At 43.6% G+C, this 22,137-nt stretch overlaps 1 protein-coding gene across 7 annotated transcripts; it reads left to right on the top strand.

Annotated features, from left to right (window-relative positions):
* The first annotated feature begins 83 nt into the window (after positions 1 to 83).
* Znf821 (zinc finger protein 821) lies at positions 84 to 21,039 on the top strand. Of its 7 annotated transcripts, XM_057753831.1 has the most exons (9): positions 409 to 425; positions 893 to 954; positions 2,495 to 2,582; positions 4,026 to 4,142; positions 13,595 to 13,720; positions 17,215 to 17,363; positions 17,797 to 17,901; positions 19,194 to 19,360; positions 20,089 to 21,039. In XM_057753831.1, exons 4-9 carry the CDS (start codon positions 4,103 to 4,105, stop codon positions 20,741 to 20,743), a joined length of 1,242 nt encoding a protein of 413 aa, XP_057609814.1. In that variant the 5' UTR covers positions 409 to 425; positions 893 to 954; positions 2,495 to 2,582; positions 4,026 to 4,102; the 3' UTR covers positions 20,744 to 21,039. The 7 variants fall into 7 exon arrangements, with proteins under 7 accessions (XP_057609818.1, XP_057609817.1, XP_057609820.1 ...); XM_057753834.1 differs by lacking the exons at positions 409 to 425; positions 2,495 to 2,582 and adding an exon at positions 116 to 132; XM_057753833.1 differs by lacking the exon at positions 2,495 to 2,582 and having other exon boundaries at positions 356 to 425.
* The last annotated feature ends 1,098 nt before the right edge of the window (positions 21,040 to 22,137 follow it).

The following is a 22,137-nucleotide window of genomic DNA, read 5'->3' on the forward strand; positions in this document are numbered from 1 at the left end:
CCTCCGGAACGCCAGCGATTGGATGCTCCCTAAGTCCCGCCTTCCCGGACCCTTTCCCTGAGGCCCCGCCCATAACGCCAGGCGCGCGCCTCGGGAGCCGGGAGGGGTCGGGGCGGCGGCGGGAGGAGAGAGGTGAGGTTCCGGCACGCGCCCCACTCGCTGCGAGAGCGCGAGCAGCGCGCTCCCGCTGCCCGCGTCGCCATCTTTTTCCCCCTCTGTCCGTCTGTCTGCCGTTGGCTTTGTCCGTCCACCGCGACGCCCCTCGCCTCCCCGCTGCGGGCTCAGCCCGCCGCCACCCTCTGCCCGCCGGGGTCCGGTCCCGGAGAGCCCCGGCCCCGCCAGCCCGAGCTGCTGCTGGGGCCCATTGTCCCGTGGTCTGTCTGTCCGGAGGCGGGGCCCAGGGACGCGGAGCGCCGAGGCAGAGGGTAAAGCGCCCCAGCGCAGGGAGCCAGCAGCCAGTGTAGCTCCTGCCGCCCCGCGCCGCCGTCCGCCTTTTGTCTGCCCGTGCCTGGGGAGGGGTGGGCTCGGTGTTGGCGGCGGCTGGGTGCGGGCCTCGCGGGCCGGCGTCTGACAGGCTGGGGTGGAGCTGGGGGAGGGGAGGATGGGCGTGGGAGAGCGGACGGGGCGGGGGGCACGGGCCGGCCTGGCGCGGACGGGCGGGGAGCTACTAAATTTAGATTTCGGACTAGGCTAAGTGGTCTGAGGGTTGGTCTGAATCGCCTCGGAAGACCTCTGGCTGCAATTTAATACCTGGGATTTACCTGTGTTCCGATTCGAGAAAGCAGAGGGACCATCTCAGCTGATGGCACACACGAGCTCCAGCCTCGACCCAAGAGGATCCGGGGACAGTGAAACAGCTATATGACCACCCTTCTTCTCTCCTTTTTGGCAGATTCACATCACTAGGATTCAGGCGAGTTTACTTTGCTCCGTGGGACCGCACCAGAGCTGGAGGTGGGAATGCACCCTCTTAAGGCTGGCCTTACACACTTACACACATACACACACACAAAGACTGGCCACACACACACACACACACACACACGCACCCTAACACCTGTGATAGAGCAGAGACAGGAATGAAAGTGGGTGATGCGCCCTCCCAAGGTCTTGACTGGCTCTATAGATGACAAAACTGCTCCCGTTAAAAGTAGCAGCCCTTGTAGGTCTGATCCTTAGTTTACTGTTCTTCCCGTTCCAGTTTCCTTTCAGCTGAATAGGTTCAGGCAGCTAGCTCTCCAGTTACCTTCCAAGCTTAAATTTCACATTTGGGCAGTGCCAAAGTTAAAAGGGACCAAGTGACCTTTAGACAATGTACCTATGGGTTTTTGTTTTGCTGTGTTTTAATAGGGTTGCCACCTATAAAACTAACCTCAGCTATTGTGATGTTTGGGTCAGGAGCGCCCTTCCAGGGCCATTTGCCAGTTTCTTACTTATTTTTAAGGGTTCCCCCCAGACTTTTTTTTTCTGGTGGCTGTTTTAATTATTGTAGCTTGGCTTTGTTCTGTGGGAAGGGAGGGTATGTGTTTATTTTTTCTTTGATTCTTCAGGTGTGAAGTCCCATGAGGTGCCATCTGGTCAGTTCCCCAGTGGGCCGCTAGGAGGATCTAAAGAGTAGTGGATGCGATGCAGCTGCCTTCCTGAATCTGCAGCCCTGGTGCTGCAGATTTCATCTCTTTGCCGTGTAGCTTTAGTATTGAACTGTTGTCTTGCTAAGATGATCTAAATAGTTACTTGGCTCAAGCTACTTGGCATTCTTTCAAATAGATTTCATTACCTCTCTCTCAGAGCTTCAGTTCCTGATCTTTATGGGGGTAAATGTAGATGAGATTTCATTTGTTTTTCATTATACAATAGAGAAGTGTAGGAAGATAGACAGTCTGCATTTCATTCAGCTCTCCACTTTGGGATTCCATGGACATGGAGAAAAAGATCTGAAGTGTGATATTCATTTACAGCTTGTGTTAAAATGTCTAGAAAGAATAAACCAGGTGTGGTGATGCGCACCTCTAATCCACTAGTCAGAAGGCTGAGGCCGCAGGGTCCCTTGAGTCCAGGGGTTTGAAGTCAAGGCCGAGTCTCCAAAAAGAGTAGGGGCAGGGGAGAGAAGAAGACAGAGAAGAGTGACCACCCCGTACAACTGGTGTATAGCTTAGTTGGTAGAGTGCTTGCCCAGTATGCAAAAGTCACATTCAGCTTCAGTCCCCAGCACCACTGCAAACTGGGAAAGAAGCCTGCCTGTGTTCTTGACCCAGGAATTTCGGAAGTTCAAGGTCATTCTTGGCTACTCACCCAACCCAGGTTAAGACCAGTTAAGGATACAGGAGACTTGTATCTCCAAGGGAAAAAAAGAAAAAAAAACCACAGATAATATATATCTTTTGTATTAGATATCAGTATGCTGCTGTCTAAAATTGGTTTTTCTATTGTACATATTAGGAGTTATTTTCCTTTTTTAATTGAAGGTCTGAAAAGAACTGTGTTTGGTATGCAGGTATGATAGAAGACTGCCGGAAAGCTGCTTCCTTTGCCACTTCCTGTGGAGGCCTGTCTTTGCCATTTGCGGTTTCTTTCTTCTTTTGGTAAGGGGAGGCAGGATCTGATTACAGGTTTGAGGGCCTTTCTAGTTACATAGAGGAGTTAGTTGGCATTAGCAGATGAGTCTTCATTAACTAGAGTGCAAAGTACAACTAGTAGTTTCTCTTAAAGTAATAAACTATATAATTTCTATATGTGAGTACAATTTAAGAAGGCAGGGACTGAAAGGAGTTGGGGAAAGACTAAATGTACTCCCCTAACTTTGGTAGAAAAGACTCTTTTCAGTTTACATTTGTTCACTCTGGTGTCCGTTTGTCTGTCTTGTTTTATGGTGCTGGGAATGGAACCCAGGGCCTGACACATGCTAGACAAGTGCTCTACCGCTGTATGACATCCACAACCCTCTCTCTGTCTTTTAAAGACAAGGCTGCAGCTTCTGCACTAATCCACATCAGAGCCTCTTACCGTGCTTACAGCTAAACCAATCTTATGGGGAACTTCAGACTTAAGAATTTGCCTGCTCCTTTGTCAGGGGCAGGTGCACATCTCTGCTGCTCTTCTCAGCAGTGTTTCTCTTATTGCTTCCTGGTGTCCTTGTTACACAGCAGGATTGAGAAGAGGCTATAAAGTTAGGATCTTTGACCACCTCTCCAGAACATACGAGCAGGGCCAGTTGGTCCACACTGGGAGACTGAACTAGTAGTACTCCAAAGTGTGGATATCATCTCTCTTCTGGTGAGAGCCTGTCTTGAGTGGTAGAAGTTTGACTTGCTCTGGTGCCATCATGCTAGGTGTCTGGTAGTATGCTTGTATTGCAGATAAGTGATACCTTTGTTACTTCTAAGCACCATTTCTTAGAAAACCATCTAGAGGTACAGTTGCAGGCCTTGACTTCTGGTTGCACATGTGACAGGGCAGCTGCTACAGGTCTTTGTCATGCTTTTGCTTTCCTCACATCTGTGGGAGTGATCCCTCTAACCCACAGTACTTCTAACCTCGATTGCCTGAATTGCATCCTTTTCTTTCCTGCAGTCTTGACTGTGACCACTCAGTAGTCTAAGTTCCAAAGATAGTTTTAGAGAAATCTCTTTTAAAAGTCCTCTAAAATAGTCACCCCTTAGGCTTCTTGGGACCTTAATACTTAGAAATGCATTTCCTTTTGTTTTATTTTTTTATTTTTTTTTTTAATTTTTTGAGATAGGGTTTCTCTGTAGCTTTGGAGCCTGTCCTGTAACTCACTCTGTAGACCAGGCTGATCTCAAACTCACAGAGATCCACCTGTCTCTGCCTCCCAAGTGCTGGGATTAAAGGTATGTGTCGCCACCACCCAGCTTATTTTTTTTCATTTTATTAGCTCAGTTATTTATATCTGGTGAGTTTTATATGCTCTAGGTATTTTTTAAGGTCTTGAAAATTTCTAATTTTGTAATTTCTGGGGAGAATAACAGGCTAACAATATTGTTTTTTATTTATTTTTATTTTTGCAGGTTAGCACCTCACAAGGAGGTAGTGACATATCCAGTGGTGAAACTGGGAAAGACCAGAGCTTTTATATCAGGGAAACATGTCCCGTAGGAAACAGACAAATCCAAATAAAGTTCACTGTGAGTACCGGGCTTTGTCCTCTGGAACCTGGGAAGATAAGGGTCAGAATGAAAGAGAAACCTAAATTTAGGGTGAGGCTCACACTCATTTGTGGAGGAAAAGAAAGGGTTAAATCATACATGGATTTGAAGCGTGAAGTTACTCTAGTCATGTCTAAGTTGTCTAAGGGGTATATGCATTATTCGTTCTTAATATTATATTAATAATTGCAGGAAACTTTATGAAAATATTATGCCAGGTTTCAGGGCTATAAAACAATATAACGTAATTAAACTGTAATGCAGCTACACATAAACATAGAAGAAACATACAAATACAAGCTAGCATACGCTGTGTGTCTGAGAGGGGTACTATAGACTATGCATACCACCGAAGTTAAGTAGTTAAGACAAACCGGGCAGTGGTGGCACAAGCCTTTAATCCCAGCATTTGGGAAGCAGAGGTAAGCAGATCTCTGAGTTTGAGATCATCCTCGTCTAGAGAGGGAGTTCCAGGGCAGCCAGGGCTGTTAAATAGAGGAACCCTGTCTTAAAAAACCAACTAAAATAAAATAATAATTTTGCTGACTGCAGTAGCAATGGAATGCTTGATGGAAGAGGCCCTAGAGCATGAACTTACATGGCCTTAGAGGATGAAAGATGGATTTGGACAAAAAAAAAGGGAGTGCATGTGATCTGTGAGAGAACACAGAGACTTGTTGCAAGCAGAAGTTTTATTTCTCCCAAAGTTTATGTGACCTCGGTAAGACCTCATCCAGCTAAATTTCCACCTTGTGAAAAAGACTAAAGAAAAGCTTCAGCAATGAAGAAAACCATCAACAATAGAAAGCTGATGCAAATGTAATTGGACAGGGGACCAAGTTTCAAACCCATCAAGCAGCAGAACTTGGCAGCTTTGGCCACTTGGTTCTGGCTTTAGAGTCAAGGATATAACGAGGGGTTGTAGACTCTCCCTCCTCAGCTAAGGAAAGCTGCTAAGGCCAGGCACGTTTCCCTGCTTCATAGTGAGAAACAGTTAACAAAAAACCAGGGCTGGGAGATGGCTCAGTGGGCAAAGTGCTTTTTGCATAAGCATGAGGACCTGAGTTAAGATCCCCAGAATCCATGTAAATATAAAAGTAATAAAAAAACAAAATTTAAGGGCCAGTGATATGGGTCAATGGGTAAAAGGCTCCTGCTTTGAAGGCTGATGATCCCTGGGACCAGCATGGTGGAAGGAGAGAATTAACTCCTCAAGTTGTTCTTTAGTCTGCATACACGCTCAAGTATATGCTTGCAGACACACACACACACACATTCTACATTTTAAAAAAAAACTAGGTATAGTGGTATGAATTTGTAACCCCAATGCTGGGGGACGAGGTAGATACAGGAGGATTTAGGACTTGATGACAGACAGTCTAGCTGGCACAACAAGCTTTAGGTTCAATGAAATACCCTGTCCAGAAATATAAGATAGATTGAATAGAGGAAGACATTGACCTCTGACCTCTACATACATGTGCATACATATATGCATATGCACATTCACACATACACCCCAAACAAAATAATTAGTCACTATTAGATTTGAGATAATTAGCTATTTTCTTATAATCTGGGTAGAGAAGCATTCTTAACTGACCCTTCATAAAATATACAAGTGTCTGTTATGGAGGACTAATTATTGAATAAAGTACAGTACAGAACAGATGAAGAAAATCCGGCAGTATACATGATCTTTCTGTGAAGGGCCTTACACATAGTCAGCAGGTATTCCTACCACCCAGCTACAGTCCCACCCTGTAAGACTTTCCTTCTAAAGCAAGAAGTAAACAAAAACATTGGAAAGGATTGATAATGTAAGAAATTAAGGTGACTTAAATTTTATTGAAAACAGTGTGACCAAAGAAGTTATGATAGCTTTGACATCTTACATTAATGACATTGGGTAGCAAACCTTCATGTACCATCATTGTTTAAGTCCTGGAAATGTTGAATAAGCTAGAACCAGGTGAGAGCTTCCAGTTTTATTCAGGATAGGTAGATTTGCAAGGCTGCTTAATATAAAAGTGAGCAACTCAGGAAGACTGGGATGTCAATGCTGAAACAGATGTAGCGTGCCTGAATGTAGAGAGCAAAGGGTATCACCTGTGTGAGCCATCCACTCCAGGGTTCCCCAGACATGACTGAGTAATTGCTTGTGGAGTGACAAAGGCTTAGGGGCCTGTGCCTATGTCTGCATAGCTTATATTTATCAGTTGCTTCTGCTCGCACCATAGACAGCCAGAGCCAGAACAAACTGGGGCGGGTACTGGAGTTGGAAACCACATGGACAAACAGATCATGGAGGATGGGAAAATACCTGTTCATCCATAGTTGCAAAATGTTATACTGTGTAGAGTGGATGGGGCTTCTCAGACTCTGAGTAGTGGTCCTTTAAGAGGCCCTTTACTGTGGGACTATGCACACAAATACTCAGATGTACCTAAACAGTGAGCCCTGAGAGAGGCACTGTTTTCAGTGATAGTTTTGGGCAGAGACAGTCTTTTCAAGTGATGAGTTCAGTTTGACCAAAGAAAACAAAACACTTAAGATTTGCTGGTTTCTAAACACCTTTTATTTATTTATGATCTGGGGACTGAAGCTGACCCTGTCTTTTTCAAAACAATACCTTCTCATTGTTCATGACAATGGCAAGCAAAAGTAGGTAATTCTAATTTTTGACCACTTGAATCTCTTCTCACCTGACATGGAACGAATCAGACATCTTAAACTTAATGCTGTTTGTGTATTTATAGTAAGTATGATGGATTCAAAGTCTAGGTTTGCATTAGAGCAGAGAACTGAGCTTCATTATTTCAGCCTTCTGGAATGACTGTGTGGCCTGAAGCTAAAAGCATGACTAAATGGATATATTAAGAATTCTAGAGGCTGGCATACAGCTTGATGGTAAAGTGCTTGCTTATGAATGCTCTAGGTTCGATCCCCAATACCAAAAAAAAAAAAAAAGAAAAAAAATTTAAATCCCACTGTACAACTGGGGTTGTAGCCCAATTGATAGAGTGCTTGCCTACCGTGCATATAACCCTGGATATGAGGTACAGCGCAGTGGCCATGTCTGTAATCTTGATACTGGGAAAGGTAAAGGCAGTAGGATTTAGACTTCAGAGTCATTGTTGACTTCAAGAAAGTTTGAGGCTTGTCTGGAATGCTTGAGACCCTGTTTTTCATTTTACTTTTAAATTTTTATTTATGTGTATGGGTGTTTTGTCTATGTACCACATGCATGTCTGATGTCCACAGAGGCCAGAAGAGGGCATCAGATCCCCTGGAACTGGAGTTACAAACACTTGTGAGCTGTCATGTGGGTAATCAGATTGAATCTCTGGAAGAGTAGCCAGTACTCTTAACCACTGAGCCATTTCTCCAGCCTCTGAAACACTCTTCTAAAAAAAGAAGGAAGAAAGGAAGGAAGGAGAGAGGGAGAGGAGGGAGAAAGAAAAAGGAAGGAAGGAAAGAAAGAAGAGAAGAGAAAAGAAAAAGCGAGAGAGGAAGCCGTGGTGGGGCACACTTTAATCACAGCACTTGGGAGGCAAGGGTAGACAGATCTCTGTAAATTGGAGGCGAGCTCGGTCTACAGAGCAAGGTCCAGGACAGCTACAGCTGTTATACAGAGAAACCCTGTCTTTGGGGCGGGGAGACTTGCACGGTGGCAGTCAGGTACTGTTTCTCGGATGTACTTCAGAAGCCAGTGGCAGGACACTTCAGCACACACTTTGTTTTCATATTCAAATCATTCGGACAGCCCATTACCATCTGCTTAGCAGACTCAGTGCAAAATTTTAGGATTAAAAACGCAGAATTACTCATTGTAGAGAAACTGCTGCTGGATTGAAACAGTATGTTTCAGACCTTCTGCCTCACCCACTTTTCCATTTCTCCCCTTTCTGAGTACAAGTCTGTCAACTGTCTGGAGAATTTGGAAATACAACCCTTTGTATACTCAGATTTCATATGCGGGAATCAAGGAAACCACCAAGAAAAACCTTTCCTTAAGACACTTTGTTTTCAGATGGCAAGGTACTGAGAGACTGGAAGCTGCAGCTGAAAGCTTTTCAGCACTGAAAAAGCGTCAGAGTCTTGTCTTTTCTGAGAAGCCAGGGGGCTTTGTCTCAGTTCATGTTGCTAGCATTCCTGAGATGTAATTGCTGTTCCCAGCATAGATAGCACCTGGGTTACACAGACTGCCAGCTGGAAAGGAGTCCAAAGCACCCCTCTCCCAGTACTGCTGTTTTTTATGAACAGACATCTGCTCACTTAAGAGAATGAACGTTCAACTGTGTAATTTCAGGCAGCCCAGAATTGCATTTACTAAACTGTACTAAGGACCAGAGGGGGAAAAAAAGCAAATCTTTGTCCAAGACTTTACCTTGATCTTTTTCTTCTTTTTCCAAACTAGCTTTCACAGCCTTGTTCTTCAGCAGTCTGAATCCCAAGGCAAAAGTGAAATAAAAACTCTTTGCATTTCATACCAAATTTAAAAAGAGAAAACAGAGAGTACCTGGATTTTACTGTGGTACCTGGCTATTAATAGGCAGCTAAATATCCACATTTAATAAGAAGGTGACCCTGCATTAATATCTGGAAACTAGAGAGTTTGAACCTATTCTATAAGTCTCAAAATTACAAGTAATAATTCTACATTATAAAAATAAGCAATTCAAGTTGAATGGTGGTGGCGCAGGCCTTTAATCCCAGCACTCAGGAGGCAGAGGCAGGTGGAGCTCTGTGAGTTCAAGGCCAGCCTGGTCTACAAGAGCTAGTTCCAGGACAGGCTCCAAAGCTACAGAAAAACCCCCCAAAATAATAATAATAAAAATAAATGGGGCTGGAGAGATGGCTCAGAGGTTAAGAGCATTGCCTGCTCTTCCAAAGGTCCTGAGTTCAATTCCAAGCAACCACATGGTGGCTCACAACCATCTGTAATGAGGTCTGGTGCCCTCTTCTGGCTTGCAGGCATACACACAGACAGAACATTGTATTCATAATAAATAAATAAATAAAATATTTTTAAAAAAGTAAGATCAGAGGACAGCTAACTATGGATTCTCTTCCTCAATTATGTAGGTTCCAGGAATTGGACTCAAGCATGGTGGGAAGTGCCTTTACCCACTGAGCCATCTCAGTAGCCCCAGTGTAACACATTTTCTTAGCAGCTTTTACTGTCTTCTCACCAAGGGATATCTCTAGACAGTTGGATTTGGAGATTAGGTAAAAGTGACTCCTGGAAAAATTACTGACTCTTCTTAGGAAGTTTGATAAAATCTCCTTTAAGATTTAAAAATACTTATGTACTGTTTTATGATGCTATTTAAAATAGGAACAGCCTTAAAGAATAATATTTATTTTAGGCTTTTCCATAGTCAGGAATGGAGTAAAAGAGTAGGTTGTGTTTCTATAGTACTGAAGAAAAAAAAAAACGTATCCCGGGGGCTGGAGAGATGGCTCAGTGGTTAAGAGCACCGCCTGCTCTTCCAAAGGTCCTGAGTTCAATTCCCAGTCAACCACATGGTGGCTCACAACCATCTGTAATGAGATTTGTGCTCTCTTCTGGCTTGCAGGCAGAGTACTGAGAATACTGTATACATAATAAATAAATAAATAAATAAATAAATAAATAAATAAATAAATAAATAAATAAGAAAAAAAAGCGTACCCCAAGTTCCCTAGCTGAGACTGCCAGCAAGAATCCTAGTGAATAGCTGGGCGGTGGTGGCGCACGCCTTTAATCCCAGCACTTGGGAGGCAGAGGTAGGTGGATCTCTGTGAGTTCGAGACCAGCCTGGTCTACAAGAGCTAGTTCTAGGACAGGCTCCAAAACCACAGAGAGCCGGGCGGTGGTGGCGCACGCCTTTAATCCCAGCACTCGGGAGGCAGAGACAGGCGGATCTCTGTGAGTTCGAGACCAGCCTGGTCTACAAGAGCTAGTTCCAGGACAGGCTCCAAAACCACAGAGAAACCCTGTCTCGAAAAACCAAAAAAAAAAAAAAAAAAAAAGAGAATCCTAGTGAAGTCATATTGAAGAGATTCTATTCTGTAAAGGTCTGAATATTTAAACTTAATAGAAAAAACTAAATTCTGAGTTCATGTTGATAAAGATTAAACTGAATTACTACTCATTTTGAAAGATTCATCTACTTTTAGATATCTTTTAAAACTTAATTTATAAGCCGGGCAGTGGTGGCACATGCCTTTAATCCCAGCACTTGGGAGGCAGAGGCAGGTGGATCTCTGTGAGTTCGAGACCAGTCTGATCTACAAGAGCTAGTTCCAGGACAGGCTCCAAAGCCACAGAGAAATCCTGTCTCGAAAAACCAAAAATAAATAAATAAATAAATAAATAAAACTTAATTTATGTATATGGGTGTTTTGCCTTGCATGCTTAGTACCCATGCCAGAATTGGGCATTGGATCTCTTGGAACCAGAGTTCCAGGTGGTTGTGAGCTATCATGTGGGTGCTGGGAATTGACCTGGGTCCTCTGGAAGAGCAGCCAGTGCTCTTAACCACTGAGCCATCTCTCCAGCCTCCTTTTAGATTGCGCCATCCGGCTAGATGTTCTACTGGTACTATGTGACAGAAATTTATTATTGTTCATTTCTAGCATGTTATAAATCTAACCAAGTTTTCTTACAAACCTAAAGTGTTATTGATGAGAATTACTGATAGTGACTGACATTTACAGTATGTGCCAGTATATAATTTACTCCTTTTTTTTTTTTTTTTTTTTGGTTTTTCGAGACAGGGTTTCTCTGTGGCTTTGGAGCCTGTCCTGGAACTAGCTCTTGTAGACCAGGCTGGTCTCGAACTCACAGAGATCCGCCTGCCTCTGCCTCCCGAGTGCTGGGATTAAAGGCGTGCGCCACCACCGCCCAGCCTATAATTTACTCCTGAGTGCCAGGTTAGGTCCAAAACCATGAAGCAACCTAGAGAAATTCAGTAACTGCTGGCCATAGTTGTTTTTGTTTTTTGTTTTTGTTTTGTTTCAATGAAATCAATATGGAGAAATGAAATACTTTACTTTTGCAGAGAAGGAAGGAAAAGCACTCTGTACAGTTTATTTTTTGCCTTCTTTAGCGGTAATTTATAGCCATGTGTTACCTTAGAAATTGTGAAGACTGACTGGGCGTGGTGGTGCACACCTTTAATCCCTACACTCGTGAGGCAGACGCATGTACCTACTTGTGAATTCTGGGATACATGATGAATTCCAGGCCAGCCAGAGCTACATAGAACCTGTCACAAAAACGAAAGAGAAAAACATGTGAACACAGTCTTAAAGCCACTTATTTTCCTTTTCTTGAGATCTGTGTACCTAGGAATACACACTCCCCACCTCCATCCTTACCCACAGGATGAGTCATAATTGCCATAATGTCAGCTTCTCTAACCCAGGCATGATGACTCATGACAACGGTATCAGAACTGGATATTTCCTTTTGTCATACCGTGGCCTTGAAAGCATTTTGATATTTAAATTGTTGTTGCCTGATATGAAGATAACACCAATACTATGATCAGAGCCAGTCTTGTCACACAGAGACAAGTATTTGTTGTTGGCAGACCTACTGTGAAGCCCCTATGACATTGAATTTATACCTCCATTGGCAGCACATGGGAAGTCTGGATTTCACTGTAGCTAAAGTATGTTTTTAGCATATATAAAGCCCTAGGCTTAGCCACCATCACAAGAAAAATGGACACTAAAGATGAAAAATGAAGGCCCAGGAAGGACATACAGTTGTACAGACCTCAATACTTGGTTTTACCATAGACCTTAGTTTTCTTATGTTTTTTAAAAAAATGATTTATGTTTAATTATGTGCTTGTGTGTTTATGTACATATAAGTGCAGGTGCTTGTGGAGGTCAGAGGTGTTATATTCCCTGGAGCAGGAGTTATAGGCAGCTGAGAGCCTCTGGTATGGGGACTGGGAACTAAACTCTGTAAGAGCAATACACACCCTTTACTACTGAGCCATCCCTTCATCACCCTTGCTTATCCTCTTAATAACATATAAGTAGTATATGTTATTAAGATATATAATGGTAGGTAGGGAAGTAGGAATACCTACCATATAAAGAACCAAGGTGAGGGGACCAGCAAGATGCTCGGTGGGTAAAAGTGCTTGAGTTCAATCCCCAGAACCCACGAATTTGTCTTCTGTCCTCTGTATATTCATCATGGTACATTTATACCTCCCCTCCAACACAAATATAAAAAATTACATCTAAAAAAGAGAACATTAAGGTGAGGATTATATAGTACTTATAAAGCCTAGAATAGCAAGTGTCATATAGTAACTATAATTGGTGTTTATAGTGCTTAACATACAGTAGTGTTTATGGATTTTTCCTGAATGAGTGACCAACTAAATCCTGGAGCTGACCCCTCTTCAATTTTTACACTGACCAAGGAACAACCCCTACATCATTGTACTGTCTCCAAAAACTTAGCCTGTTTATTATCCTTTCCCTTCTCAATAAGAAAGGTCCTGTGGGATACTCAAGCATCCCACCAGAATTTTTGATTATCCCCTGCTGACTGGGGAATTGGACCTGTAGCTTCCATTCTCACTGAGATAAGAGGACCCTAACTCTCTTTTCTTTCTCTCTATGCCTAGTCTCCTGGAAATTAAAAAGCACTTGAATGTTAAGTCTTCAATAACATGGATCCCAGGCAGAGCTCATGAAAAGTAAATGCAAAATCAGGGATGGTCCAGAGTTTCTGGATACTTTATGCAAAAACAAAGGCCACATTGACTCAAGGAGACCTGGATACGTAGTATTTGTTGTAAGTTAGTTGGTGTGTTTCCGTCAAGGACTAGTTTTAGTGAGTTAGAGTGTTATCTGCTCTCCTTTTGCTCCCCATCCCTTTGGTTACTCAGCCAATAATGTTTATTATGGCTAATTTCGATAGACATTAGAGAAAGGCAAGAGGAATGCCCAAAACATCTTGGAATGAAGAAAGATGGGATGGAGGTTTATTCAGGATTACCTGAAGCATTTGTGTGTAGTGTGAAATCGAATGAATTAGGGCCATGATATTGGTAGTTTGTAAGGTATAGAGGTTTTTGCCCAGTTTGTTGCCCTGCCTCCATCCCATCACTTTATCTCTTACCTGTGTGCTCCAATCCTGATGGAAGGTTTTAAGGAATTGAGATTCTTCAATTAAGTTTGGAAAGTCGTGATTAATCATCTTTTCAAGGGTTAAGAATAGGATGATTTAAGATAGCTTACTGCCCAGGAAGAGCAGCCACACTGTTGGAGATAGCAGCATGACTTGGAGATGAATGAACCCACCACAGGGTACCTGCCTGTCTCCTACTTTGAATGGTCTGACCTTCCAACTAGTTTGTCTAGGCATGTACTGCCCAGCTGGTGGCCTGACTGTTATTCCTTGTGACCACCAGGGGATCAAGTATTTGCTGGGCTAGAAGAACAAGCCCGACAAGCGATGATGAAAACTGATTTTCCTGGAGACCTTGGCAGTCAGCGACAAGCTATCCAACAACTAAGAGATCAGGACTCCAGTAGCAGTGAGTTCTGCACCTTCTGGTAATGACTCAGGGCAATGGGAGAAGAACTAAGAGTGTGTGCTCTGGGGATTGTGTGCGGGGGTTGGGAGGAAGCTTTAAGAAGATGTGTGGATCCCCAGTGTCTGAATATTTCATTCCGAGAGAGACATGGGGCAGGTTAGCATGTTGTTTTTTATAACTCATGTACTCTAGCAATTGGCACGGTGCCATATATAGATAGGTGTGTGGTGGTTGTGAAATAGAATATTCTAATATAGAAGTGGTTAGTGTTCAGGCAGTTCATGGGCCAGGTCAAATAAAAAGAAAAGAAAATCCCTTTGCTTTAGGTCTAATTATTAATAAATTATAAGAGTGTCATTGAAGTTTTGCTTGAGGTCCTAGTTTTAATGTTGTGCAGATTTGCTTAGTGATGAGATGGTGTAGCATATAAAAATGCTGAAGTCCAGGTATTCCCACACCAAACCCTTTACTAGATCTCTGTGTTATTTGGTAAAAAAAAATGTAGTATTGCTGGGTAGTGATGGTGAGAACCTTTAATCCCAGCACTCAGGAGGCAGAGGCAGGCAGATCTCTCTGAGTTTGAGGCCCACCTGTGGTCTATAGAGCGAGTTCCAGGACAGGCCCCAAAGCTAGAGAAACCCTGTTTCTGGTAAAAAAAAAAAAAAAAAAAAAAAAAAAAAAAAAAAAAAAAAGAAAGAAAGAAAGAAAAGAAAGAGAAAAGAAAGAAAAAAAATGTAGTCTTAACAAATTAAGGCTCATGCATTATCTGTTCCATGACCCACTTGAACAGACTCATTCTGAGCTGTGTTATTTCCCAGAAAGATGTCTATACTCTCCTGATGTTATGCACCTGATACTGGTTAGTTATTAATATCAGTTTAGGGTGAAACCCTGATTCTTTTTTTAAACTAGTTGTAAACTTGGGGAAAAGAAAGAGATGGAGAGAGAGAGAAACAGAGAGTGTGTGTTTGTTCTGAACTCTGTATAGAGAGTTCTACAGTTTTAACCAAACTAATAATGAAACAACAGTAACCACATAGACACAACCCCCACACACAAATAACAGCTAAAATCAGGTAGGTACAAAGAAATGAACTCTACAGCCAGGCGGTGGTGGCACATGCTTTTAATCTCAGATTAACTCTGGGGGCAGAGGCAGGTGAATCTCTGAGTTGGAGGGCAGCCTGGTCTATGGAGCATGTTCGAGGACATTCAGGGCTGCACAAAGAAACCCTGTCTCAAACAAACATACAAATTTAAAAACAAAAAAGAAAGAAAATGAATGAACTCTAGAATTTCTAGAAACCCTATGGGACACAGCAGTTTCTTGAACAGGTAAGCATAGACATCTGCAGGCATGCCATAGGCTATAGTCTCAGCACTTGGAAGGCAGAGGCAGGTGGATCTCTTTAAGTTGGAGGCAGGCCTGGTCTACCGAGCAAGTTCCAGGACAGGCTCCAAAGCTACAGAGAAACCCTGTCTCTAGAGACAAAAACAAAAATTATACCATTCTAGACAGCATACTTTAAAAAAAAAAAAGGTCCTGACATAGATATTCCGATAATAGACAAGGTACAAAAGTGTATTTTATCAGCAGTTCAGTGCTTTAGACTAAGCCTACAAGTGCTCCACACTGGATGCTGGTGAGAAAATATGGTATGATCTACTCTGTGCCAGTGCTTCATAGCTGAGATGGACTCATGTGAAATAAAGCTTTGAGGAAAACATACCATACTTATGACAAGCACATCTAATATAGACACATATACTTAGTTATCAGCAGGTGATGTGGTAGGAATATGTTAGTAAAGGAAATTTAACCCAGTTGTGTCTAGAACTGAATTATCAGCCGGGTGGTGGTGGTGCGCGCCTTTAATCCCAGCATCGGATCTCGAGTTCTAGGCCAGCCTGGTCTATAAGAGCTAGTTTCAGGATAGGCCCCAAAGGTACAGAAAAACCCTGTCTCAAAAAAAAAATTATCTTGTATTGTGGATTTAGAAATTATGCAAAACCGCAGGGAGCTGAGTAGCACTGTTAGCGGGGAAGTGTGGGCCTGACTGTAAGTGCAGAGCGTACTCTACTCATAGGGAGTCCAGAATCCAAGCAGGAATGAGACGGCTATCCCCAGCCAACTGACAGCTTCCCTAGGTGTGGCTTCCTCTGTGATCTTTAAAGCACCCACACTGAACCTCATTTGTGATTGTGGGTTTTTGTTCCCTCTCAATCTTTTTTTTTCCCCCTCTATTTTACAGATGACAGACAAAATCAGCTCACACATACCTTGCAGCTTCATTAGCCACAGGTAGATTACCCCACAACCACATCCTTCCCTCCCAGATTAAAACAGAACAGTTACTCAAGTCTAAAGTGAAGAATAACACTCCCCCCACTTCTTTCACATCTAGTTATCCTTTAGATACGCCAAAGAACCAGCTGAGAAGTGGCTTTATTTAGTTAAAGATGTGCATTACTAGTAGATCAGAACAGAGTGGACAGATGAGCAGGTGGTACAGGCCTTGGATCCTAGCACACAGGAGGTAGAAACAGGCAGATTTCTGAATAAGAGTTTCAGGACAACCTGGACTATACAGAAAAACCCTGTCTTGTGGAGGCAGGGCAGAGTAGGCGCTTGGGAAGCTGGGGCAAGAGGATCGTGCACTTCAAGGCAGCCTTTGTTGCACAGTAAAATCATCTCAAAATAAAAAGAAAAAAAACCAATAAACTTGAACATCTTCCACCCTTATAAACTGCCCAAGGTCAGTTACTATGCTAATCCCATTTTTTCCACTGAAGTGTATAGCCATTTTCCTATAAATTGACATAAGTTTAAACAAATTTATTCTTACATTCTTATAAGAGGAAATAAAATTTTGTTATTTCTGGAAGTGTGTATTGATGTTTGTTGTGAAAGAAGAGATTAATGGTCTCGGGTAGAATTGTCTGACAGCATAGAGAGTGTGCAGGTGACGGTAGAGACAAGTAAGAAAGTAATAAAATCAGGAAGAGATGTTGCTCAGTCAGATTGTGTGTTTGGTGTGATGTGCTTAGGGAAGTATGGTCTCAAGTGTAAGATATTTTGCTAGGCATGGTGGTTCATGCCTATAATCACAGCACTTGAGAGATAAGAGGCAAGAGGATCAGAACTTCAAGATCATCCTTGAATATACAGTGAGACTGAATGAAGCCAGCCTGGACTACATGAGGCCTATTTCATAAACAACAATTATTTTTATGGTAGTTATTACTTAATGGCAAGTTACCATTTCTAGTGCACTTTGCCTCACACTTCCACTTTAGTGTGTGTATGGCATAATAAACTGCAGTAATAGCTGGTCTCTAGTCACACGGTTTGTGCCCACTGAGCGCTGATGCAAAGTGTACAACCTCAAGTCTGAAGATGTTTTTTTCATTGTAGCTGCAAATCCTGGAGTGAACAGCAGCTCAGGATATATTTCTGTAAAACTCAGAACAAGTGACCAGTTTATGTGTTCCAGGTGACAGTGAAGGTGACGAAGAGGAGACCACACAAGATGAAGTATCTTCCCACACATCAGAGGAAGATGGTGGGGTAGTCAAAGTGGAGAAAGAATTAGAAAACGCAGAGCAGCCTGTTGGTGGTGGGAGTGAAGTAGTAGAGCATGAGGCAAGTGGCCCGCAGTCCTCGTCACAACAGTTCCCTCTTCCATCCACACCCTCCACCCTAAAAGCTCTCACTGCTTTCCAAGTGAGCTCACCTAAGCAGAGTGCGCACTGCTCTAGGAGGCACTCTGAAGTGAGCTTTCATGTTTAAGTCAGTCAGACTGTGCTGTGGAACCTGCTTCCAACTAAATTGTTTCCTGAGTATTTGTGCAAGGAAAATGCAGAAGGGAAGCTAACCCTTTCCTTGCACAGTCCAGTGTCTTCAGGGTAGAAAGCCTTGAAGATTCTAGAAAATTTAATTCCTTTCAAACAGTACTTGATCCTTCAGTCCATATGGGAACCTAAAACTAACACCTGTGTAGGACCATTGAAAGAGGTGGGGCAAGGAAGAGACTAGCGAGGAGTTTAAATGACTTGCCTGTTTGATGGATTTGCAGGTCACAGAAAACCTAAATTCTGACCCCTTGCTTGAACTCTGCCAGTGTCCCCTCTGCCAGATAGACTGTGGGAGTCGAGAGCAACTGATTGCACACGTGTACCAGGTATGGAATGGGCAGGGGAGTTCTGAGACTGAGTGCAAGCAGTTTAGATCTCAGGTGCTGCAGTGGCCTTTGCCTTTGGCAAAAGAAGCTCAGGCTATTGGTTCTGCTAGGACTCATTCCACCCTTCAGAACATCTTAGAAAATAATGGTGATGTATTTACTAAATAGGTTCTGAGTTCCCACACAGATAACTCTTTGGAAACCCTGTGGCTTTGGAGCCTGTCCTGGAACTAGCTCTTGTAGGCCAGGCTGGTCTCGAACTCACAGAGATCCGCCTGCCTCTGCCTCCCAAGTGCTGGGATTAAAGGCGTGCGCCACCATCGCCCGGCTCTTGTTTTCCTAAATTATTTAATACAATCAGTAGTGAAAGAGAAACTAACTTCTATTAACAATGATGTCTTTTAAAGAGGGTAGGGGTAGTCAACAAGATGGCTCTGGTGGTAAAGGCACCTGCCACAAAGCCTGATGACCTGAGTACAGTCTCCAGGACCCACACAGTAGAAGAACTGCTTGCCACTTGTTATCCTCTGACCTTCACCACACACACACATAATGTGGTATACGCAGGTACACTACAGGCACACAAAATAAATAAAATGCACAATGATATATTTTGGGTGCCAATGAAAGGAAAGTACAAACAAGGAAAAACAGACTTTTCTACCCTAATCCAATTGAGAGCATACCTACTTACTAGTGGTCTGTAAGACATTACTACAAAGGACAGCTTCATAGATTGTACCTATAAAGATGGTTCATTAGAAGTATTTCTTCAGCCTTGTGATAGTTATGGGCACACCTTAAATCCAAACACTTAGGAGGCAGAGGCAGGTGGATCTCTGTGAGTTTGAGGACAGCTTGGTCTACAGAGTGAGTTCCTGGAAAGCTAGGGGCTACACAAAGAAACTCTATTTTTGAAAAACCAAAAAGAAAAGAAAAAGTTTCTTTAGAGGACTGAGGAAAGGCAGGCCACCATAAATACCTGCTCATACCACTACTACTATCCAACTCCTTCATTGCACCTTAAAATGCACTTGTAACTACATAATATGAGCCAGGGAAGCCCAAACTATCAAGAGCCTCTGTGGAGAGTTCTGGAGCTCCATTATTTTTCAAGCCATTTATTTATGTATCCCAGAATATGGTCAGAATTTGCAGTAATAAAATATGAGCAGTGGCCTGAATGACTAAACAAATAGTTTCAAGTTCTTCATTCTAAGGGGAAAAAAGGAAGGGGTGCAGATTGTTCTGGAGGTAACACAAAATTAACATATTAAGACTTTGTTTTACAGCATACTGCAGCAGTGGTGAGTGCCAAGAGTTACATGTGCCCTGTCTGTGGACGGGCCCTTAGCTCCCCAGGGTCATTGGGTCGCCACCTCCTAATCCATTCGGAAGACCAACGGTCTAACTGTGCTGTGTGTGGAGCCCGTTTTACTAGCCATGCCACTTTTAACAGGTTAGTAGAACACCTGATCTTATGCTAAGCAAATTACTGGATATAAGATGCTGCTTTCCCAGGTCAAAAGAAAGGCTAAAGATAAGTAATGCCAAAGAGTTGATAGAACAATCTGGAAATAGAAGTGATGAGACTAGGAGATAAGCTTGACAGTATGCACTAGATATTCCCTCAAGGGAAACGAATTGCTTTTCTTTCCCTGTCAGAGTATTTCCAACTAGAAAGTGATGCAGAGACACAAGAGCATTCATGATAAAACAAGCAGACAGAAGCTGCAGTATGCTGAGAGGATCCTATGTAAGGACACACTCTGCTGTCTTCTAGGAAGACAGACACTGTCTTCATCCCATTGCTTTGGTTGTACAATGCACAAGCTACGTTTTCTTGTGGGCAAGGCCAGGTAGGAGGTAAAGCTGTGGATTGTACCTGTGTGAAGGAAACCTCCACCTCCAGACCCCTCATTCACACAACAGGCCCAGCCCTGCTTAGCACCTACAAGATACTGCCATTCTGGCTTTGCCTTGGGTAGGTTTCTATGGCAGGTGGTTCAGTTGCTAATTCAAGGTGGGCTTTATAATTTAGTAGATACCCTAGTCCAAAGAAGAGAAGGGGGTCTTTCAAGCATTCCACTGTCATAGTGGTGGACTTTGAACAGTTTGTCTAGTGGTTATGGGTGCCTGAGGCTTACTACACAGAGATACTAATCATCAAAAATATTGGCTTCCCAGTGAGAAACTTCCTGAAGTACTTAATATGGAATCCCTACCCCAAGTGCACAGCGAGGGCCCCTCCAGTGCTGAAGGGAAGGACGTTACCTGTAGTCCTCCAGTATACCCTGCTGGAGTTCTGCTTGTGTGCAACAACTGTGCTGCCTACCGCAAGCTACTGGAAACACAGACCCCCAGTGTGCGCAAGTGGGCCCTCCGTCGACAGAATGAACCTTTGGAAGTACGGCTACAACGGCTTGAACGAGAACGCACAGCCAAGAAGAGTCGGCGAGACAATGAGACCCCAGAGGAGCGGGAGGTCAGACGCATGAGGGACCGTGAAGCCAAGCGCCTGCAGCGCATGCAGGAGACAGATGAGCAGCGAGCTCGCCGGCTACAGCGAGACCGTGAGGCCATGAGACTGAAGCGGGCCAATGAAACTCCAGAGAAGCGGCAAGCCCGACTCATCCGGGAGCGAGAAGCTAAGAGGCTCAAGAGGAGACTGGAGAAAATGGACATGATGTTGCGAGCTCAGTTTGGTCAGGACCCTTCTGCCATGGCAGCCTTAGCAGCTGAAATGAACTTCTTCCAGCTGCCTGTGAGTGGGGTAGAGTTGGACAGCCAGCTTCTGGGGAAAATGGCTTTTGACGAACAGAACAGCAGCTCTCTGCACTGAACCACACCCTCCTGCCTGACTTCCGTCCACTCCAGCCCATTGGGATCAGTGCTGCTGTCACCCAGGAGGCCACAGTCCTTGCTGCCACAGGCAGGCCTGGGTTGGTTGCAGGGAAACCTGTGCACCCTCTGCATGTGGGAACATGATGGGGTCAGGCAGCTCTGGACAAAGGAGCAGGCACTCCAGAAACCTGGACTCCTCAGTCCACTGTGGCAGGCCAGGGTTATGGGACTGTAGGACCCCAGTACAGTCCATAAAGCTGTGAGGGCAAATAAATTAATTTTATCTTTACTGGCCCTTGGCTCTTTTGTCTCACTGCTTTATCCAATGAAGTGTACTAGAAGAGAGCTTGAATGGGAACGCTCAGGTAGTGGCTTCTGGTGGCTTGTTCCTTTCTGAGGCAGAACGTGCTTTAACGTGGCTGTCCAAGCAGGGGACTAGTGATGGTGAGATCAAGACAGCTGTGGTGAAGACCAGAGCAGAACAACTACCTACTCTTGTAGTCTGGCTGCCATGCACTGGAGAAGAGCACTCCTCAATTTCTGGTTCAGTGCTGCTGCAAAAACAAGCAGAAGTTCCCTTAGCCTGCAGCAAAGGTTATGCACAGTCTGGGTATTTATAGATCATGCAGTCCAGAAGGATGTGCCCTAGTTAAATTGTTGCCAGAAAGATAACTATGCCAGGAATGTGGACCTCTTCCAATGTAACAGACACTTGGACTCCTCTCCCACCTCTGTAGGTCTAAGGCTGTTTAAAAGTGTCAAATGACTCTCAACAAAGTAGGGTTAAGTCCTGCTGACCTCTGAAAAATACTTTTAAGAATTACATTGAAGCTGGATGGTGGTGGCACTCAGGAGGCAGAGACAGGCAGATCTCTGTGAGTTTGAGGCCAGCCTGGTCTGCAAGACCCAGTGTCTGGCAGCCAGGGCTGTACACAAAGAAACCCTGTCTCGAAAAAGAAAAAATTACATTGAAAAGAAATTAAATACTTAATTGATCAAAATGCCTTTCACAGAGTTCCATACCAAAATCCTGTTTGAAATATTTCAAGTAACTGAATGCACTCTGTCCCAAGGAATACTTATCCAATTATTTCCACAACATTCTGAATTAGTACAATTCAGGAACAGATGTGTGGGTTCAAAACTCCAGCTCAGTGGTTGTTTGCCTAACACACTGGAGGCCTCAGGTTCAATCCCCACCATCGCAAAAACGACCAACCAAAATCACAAAACAAGCCAGGTGTGGTCATGGACACCTTTTATCCCAGCACTTGGGAGGCAGAGATAGGTGTTTCTGTCAGAGACAGAGAGTTTGAGGCCAGCCTAGTCTACATAGTCCCAGGATAGCCAGGGCTCTATAGAGAGACCCTGCTTAAAAAAAAAAAAAAAAAA

Source organism: Chionomys nivalis, chromosome 21 (genome assembly GCF_950005125.1).
Source record: "Chionomys nivalis chromosome 21, mChiNiv1.1, whole genome shotgun sequence".
NCBI lineage: Eukaryota > Metazoa > Chordata > Mammalia > Rodentia > Cricetidae > Chionomys > Chionomys nivalis.

What these genes read in the sequence shown, in the direction of transcription:
- Znf821 (XM_057753834.1), top strand. Translation starts at nt 4,103, where the DNA reads ATGTCCCGTAGGAAACAGACAAATCCAAATAAAGTTCACT. An exon ending in AGATCAGGACTCCAGTAGCA is followed by an intron (nt 13,721 to 17,214) that starts GTGAGTTCTGCA and finishes TATGTGTTCCAG; the next exon opens with GTGACAGTGAAGGTGACGAA. An exon ending in TGATTGCACACGTGTACCAG is followed by an intron (nt 17,902 to 19,193) that starts GTATGGAATGGG and finishes TTTGTTTTACAG; the next exon opens with CATACTGCAGCAGTGGTGAG.